Consider the following 5380-nt stretch of genomic DNA (forward strand, 5'->3'; position numbering starts at 1 on the left):
GCAGCAGTAGCCGCAGCAGTATAGCCGCAAAAGTAGTTGTCCGTCGTCCGTCGTCCGTCGACCGTCGTCCGTCGTTCGTCGTCCGTCGTCGTCGTCGTCGTCGTCGTCGTCGTCGCCCGTCGCCCGGTCGCCCGTCGGCCCCGTCGTCCGCCGCCGCCGCCGCCGCCGCCGTAGGAGTAGTGCCTACTATTAAATATTTAAATAATAATATTTAATAATAGTAATAATAATTTATTTATTAATAGTAATTCTCGAACGCGATTAGCAGATATTTAGCTGCATGCACATCTTCACGACACGCCACCTCGACATCGGATCGTGGCGAAGAAGGCGGCTCTCATCTTGACGCTGAAGATCGAGTAGACGATCGGGTTGACCATCGAGTTCGCGTAGCCGCACCACGTCGCGAACGTCATCACCGACGTCGGCGCGTCGGCGTGCAGCGCCACCCACGGATTGAGCGTCGCGAACGGCAGCCAGAAGACGAAGAAGACGCCAAGAACGGCAGCCATTGCGCGTGTGAGCGCCACCTCGGAGCGCAGGCGTCTTGCGGCGACGCGCGCCGCCGGCGTCGCCGGACCGTCGGCGGCGGCGGTGCGACGCAGCTGCCGCTTGACGGTGAGCGCCATCCACACGTAGGCGGCCGCCATGAAGGCTAGCGGCGCGTAGAACGAGAGCAGCCCACAGACGACGGCGAAGCGGAAGGTGACGGCCAGCACGCATGCGCCGCCCGCCTCGACAACGCCGTCGCCGTGCCACGAGCGCGGAACGGCGGCGACGACGATGCCCATGCCGGCCGACAGCAGCCACGCGAGGCAGACGCCCCACGCGACGAGGACGCGCGCCACCTTTCGGTAGTGTAGCGGCCAGCGCAGGGCCAGGAGGCGTTCGCCGGCGATGACGCAAAGATGGAGGATGCTGCAGTTGCTGAGCGCGACGTCGAGAGCGAAGCTGACGCGGCAGTACCACGCGGCGAAGGTCCACACGGCGGTCGTCGCGTAGACGACGTGCACCGGAAGCACGGCGACGCCGAGCAGCAGGTCGGCGACGGCCAGCGACAGCAGCACGTAGTTGTGTGCGACGTGAAGCGCCTTGTGGCGGCATATGCTAACGACGACGACGGCGTTGCCGAGGACGACGGCGACGTTGATGGCCGCCATCGTGAGAGCGACGATGATTGTGCCCACTAGCGCCATCTGCTGGTCGTCATCCGACGCCAGCGCACCTGTTGTGTTGTTGCTCATGGCGAATCTGTGTAACGTCTACTGCATAATATACAACGTAGCACGCGTGTTGTATACACGTCACGTATTATTACGTTCACGGACGTCGCAGACGTAACCATGTGTAATGACGACAGTGTTCTCTCATCGGCTTGCGCGTACTCCTATACAATTATATATAATTCAGCAGGGATAACAGATAATACTTGAAAGTTTGCTAAAAGTCGTATATACGCTTATCCTGCGGGAGGGAACGCCTTCGATCGTCTGGTAGCTTGTGTAGAAGCCATGTTGCTGTCCGAGACCCGACAGTGATACAAGTGATCAGGGCTCTGCTGCGTCACTGATCCACAACGTTGATGATTACATTATAAACGTTACACGCAACATAACAAAGCAAGCCGCGTCAATATTGTCCAGTCTTATTTCAACATGTTATGCTTGCATCTATGACAAATACGACATATGGATATGGATGCGTATGTCGTATTTGTTATAGATGCTATATAGCAGAACAGGCTGGTTATTTACACACAGTGTACCGGCACAGTATGTAGTTACACACAAGGTGGTTATATAGACACGACGAGACGTCAATGTAGATGCAGTCCCATGTATGTAGTATCACACGCGCGAACGATGTCTATGCTGTGACGTTTTAGAAGAATATGATGATCGCGATCGTGTGCACGGTCCCATCTATTTCACACATATATGGCTTTGTGTTGCTTACGGTGCGCACCTATGGTGTCATATTCCACGAACCGTGTGCGTATGTGTCACGTGTCTTTATTTTCATTGGGTATATTGATACTACGATATTGATCAGCGAAGGACCTGTTATGTGCAGTGTAGTGTGGCGCGTGCGCATACAATACCATTTTCCAGCAATCTTTTTTTCCGATTTATAACATAGCCGAGTGCGACATAGCTTATGCGCGTAAAATATTATACGCGAGCATACGCGTAACACAATTATATATAACTATAACTTAATTATTTTCATATATTTATGAGAAAATATAAAAAATATATACGTATATGTATACACATTATATTAATACACATTATATGCAAATATAAATAGTTGTTTAAAGCCAGCGGAACTATGAAGCTCCTGACAAGGCAAATTCACTCGTCGAAATACATAATACAAATTTTGAAACAAAATAGAATACAGGCATAAACAATCCCATCGGTTTGTTATACGGTGCACAGCTTACGTTAACAATCTTAACAGGTGCCAAAGGAAGGCTAGACATACTGAGATTAATAAAGCCTGAGCATCGGCCGTGACTTTTCCTGAAGAGTGTGTTGTCCTATCAAGCTTGAGTGTCGTGAAAACTGGTATGTGTTCACTCTCCGTCACTGGCCGCGGATCTCCATCTGCCGTTGTGCTAGCGAACGAGTGCTCGCCTAGCCCCGAAATATACTGATGAGTTTCTTCAGAGCTGTGATAGCTGGTAGCGGTAGACGAAAATTGGAAGCCTCCGGTTTCTTCCCTGTCGGTCGTAAAACTCTTTGTGATCTGAACCGTAAAATCTGTTCCGAGTTACAGAACACGTCAACAGCAATAGTTAAAGGCGCTTTAGTCATTTGAGATGCGCGGAATAGCAGTGATATTCCACACAGTTTTACATTTAATATTTCACATCATTCATAATCGTGTCATAGTTAATACCTATCTTTATTTGGTCAAATAAATATTTAAAAGGTGATCGAAATATATTAAACAAATGAAAAATAATTAATCGTGAATAGACAACATTTATAAAAAATGCGTGATTACTTTTTGTTTGTTTCGGTGGCGTTGTTGCTGACGTTGGTGTGGTGGTTGTCACAGTCGTTGACGGCATGGTGGTTGTCGCAGTCGTTGGCGGTATGGTGGTTGTCGCAGTTGTTGGCGGTATGGTGGTTGTCGCAGTCGTTGACGGCATAGTGGTTGTCGCAGTCGTTGGCGGCGTGGTGGTTGATGTTGCTACACTCGTTGGATCTTTACATGTAACTGCATTTAAGCAGCACGCGCCACGTTTAATAATTTTAAACACAATTACAGTTATAATTCACACGGTGATTACAATATATCACGAGAGAGGCGGATAGAAACATAGCGAGATGAAGTAAAAAAGAGCTAGAAAGACAGAGAAGAGACTGCAAACGAAAGAGAACCAGAGAAATATGGCGGGATGTAAAGACAGCGTGTAAAAGCTAGAGAGCAATCAAAAACGAAAGAGTTAAAGAGAGCGGGAGAGAAGGAGAATGAGAGAAAGAGAGAGAGACTAACGGGAAAGGGGAGGCATAGGAAGGGAGAAATAAGACGGGCAAGAAACATAGGGGTAGTTTTAAAATGTTTCCATGCCAATGCAAAGCTTCGATAATCTTACCCACGTATCGCACGTTGAACATGGCAGTGAAGGGAGTGAATATTCTCAGCAACACTGCTGCCTCGTTTGTTTCAGTCGTAACTGTGAACGTGGGGATGTCGTATCCGCAAAACCTGGAAAAAGGACAAATTGTTTTATTAATTTCAACATAGGTAACAAAAACTAACATTATTATTTCATTTTTCCCTTCGCCATTTGCGGTTAATTGGCAAACATCGCGCTCAGCAACGTATTGTTTTGGGCTTTAAAGGTAAATTTCAGTCTTTACACGCGGCGTTTCTTTTCCTCGATGAAATTTACACATCGCTGCAATAATATTACATCCGAGCGTGTTTTTTGCGCCGAGCGCGTATTGACTCTGGGTTACAGGATGCAGGCGCGTGCTCCCGTGTACGCAAGGATCTATAGGGCACGGCTAAATCGATGCAGGCGCTTTCTACGCTGGATCGCTGGTTGACATACCTTGCGCCAGGATTAATGAGGCTGTCGTTTCTGTATTTAAACTCGACGTAGTCGGGACACGGCTGCAGAAAGCTGCCGAACCAGGCTGTGCTGATGACATCGAACCACAGTGTTATCCTTCCATTATGCGGCGCCTGCGTGGTTACAACAGCAGAGATGCAGAATGCACGCGCAATCAAAAGCTACAGCAACATGCGTTATCTAACGTAGCATGGCATAGCATGCAACATGACTCGTTTGGCCTAAATATTGTTTTATTTCGATCGATGGGTTTACTCATTATTCAATGAATGCTGCTATCAATGCACGAATTGGATGCATAATGCATGGAAGCATATTAGGTAGCAGCGTCAAGATTTTATTTGTTGCGGGACAATGGGAATGATTTTAATAATACCAGGATTACTTGATATAGGGACTATATCATCTCTTTCGAATTGACTCATGACAAAACGTAATCACATCTTAAAAGTACATAGTAATACAGTTGGTCTACTGTTACCATCCAACAATGTAAACGCTCAGACGTCAATCTCCAGTGGTTATTACCGTATGAAAATGCCCCTCTCCAGTGGTAATTACGTAAGCACAATGTAGTCATTAAGTATTAATAACTATAGTGCAATGTGCATGTCACGCCCAATTAGTAATAATATAATCAGCCTTAAGATTCGCATGACCGCGGAGTTTTATCTGTTTTATAATCACATCCAAAGCTATAGTTCTATGTCATATTATAGTTTTGTGAACAGGAAATTCAGCAAAAAAGAATAATGTGATTCAGAGCGTAGTTTAGATAGTAAATTCCGGCAAAATTCAGATCGTCCTACGCTGCTATGCGGCTCGGTATTGACATGGTGTATATTTCGCTGAGGTTTATATACCTTTAATAACCAACTGCATTTCTGTTGCGGTAATGTCCTAGCGAATGGATATCCAGGACTCGGTATCATTCCCGTCTCGTCGCACTTAAGGTGTTGCACGCCACCACATTCAGCTGTCACGGGAGGAAACACAACAATTATTGACATTATAAGAACACGCACACATTTCAAATATTGAAACAATAATACAACCCTTTGTGAAGAAACTCCAATAAGTGAAAGAGCAATTCCATTAGTCTAAATTTGTTATCGTGTGCGTGTGTTTATGCGTACGTGCGTGCGTGCGTTCGTGCGTGCGTGCGTGCGTGCGTGCGTGCGTGCGTGCGTGCGTGCGTACATGTGTACGTAAGTGTATGCACGTAATGTATGTAAAGAGAGAGAGAGAAGAGAGAGAGAGAAGAGAGAGAGAGAGAGAGAGAGTGAGAGA

The 5380-nt window shown here is 46.9% G+C and overlaps 2 protein-coding genes across 2 annotated transcripts; both read right to left on the reverse strand.

Annotated features, from left to right (window-relative positions):
- Positions 1-290: 290 nt before the first annotated feature.
- LOC106811814 (dopamine receptor 4-like) lies at positions 291-1244 on the reverse strand. Its single transcript, XM_014815534.1, has one exon. It carries the CDS (start codon positions 1242-1244, stop codon positions 291-293), a length of 954 nt encoding a protein of 317 aa, XP_014671020.1.
- A 1039-nt stretch (positions 1245-2283) lies between these two features.
- Positions 2284-5026, reverse strand: LOC106811817 (integumentary mucin C.1-like). Its single transcript, XM_014815539.1, has 5 exons — positions 4954-5026; positions 4070-4203; positions 3608-3720; positions 3013-3228; positions 2284-2725 (listed from the first exon to the last, which is right to left on the reverse strand). Exons 1-5 carry the CDS (start codon positions 5020-5022, stop codon positions 2640-2642), a joined length of 618 nt encoding a protein of 205 aa, XP_014671025.1. The 5' UTR covers positions 5023-5026; the 3' UTR covers positions 2284-2639.
- Positions 5027-5380: the final 354 nt, after the last annotated feature.

The sequence above is a fragment of the Priapulus caudatus genome, unplaced genomic scaffold (genome assembly GCF_000485595.1).
Source record: "Priapulus caudatus unplaced genomic scaffold, Priapulus_caudatus-5.0.1 Scaffold579, whole genome shotgun sequence".
NCBI lineage: Eukaryota > Metazoa > Priapulida > Priapulimorpha > Priapulimorphida > Priapulidae > Priapulus > Priapulus caudatus.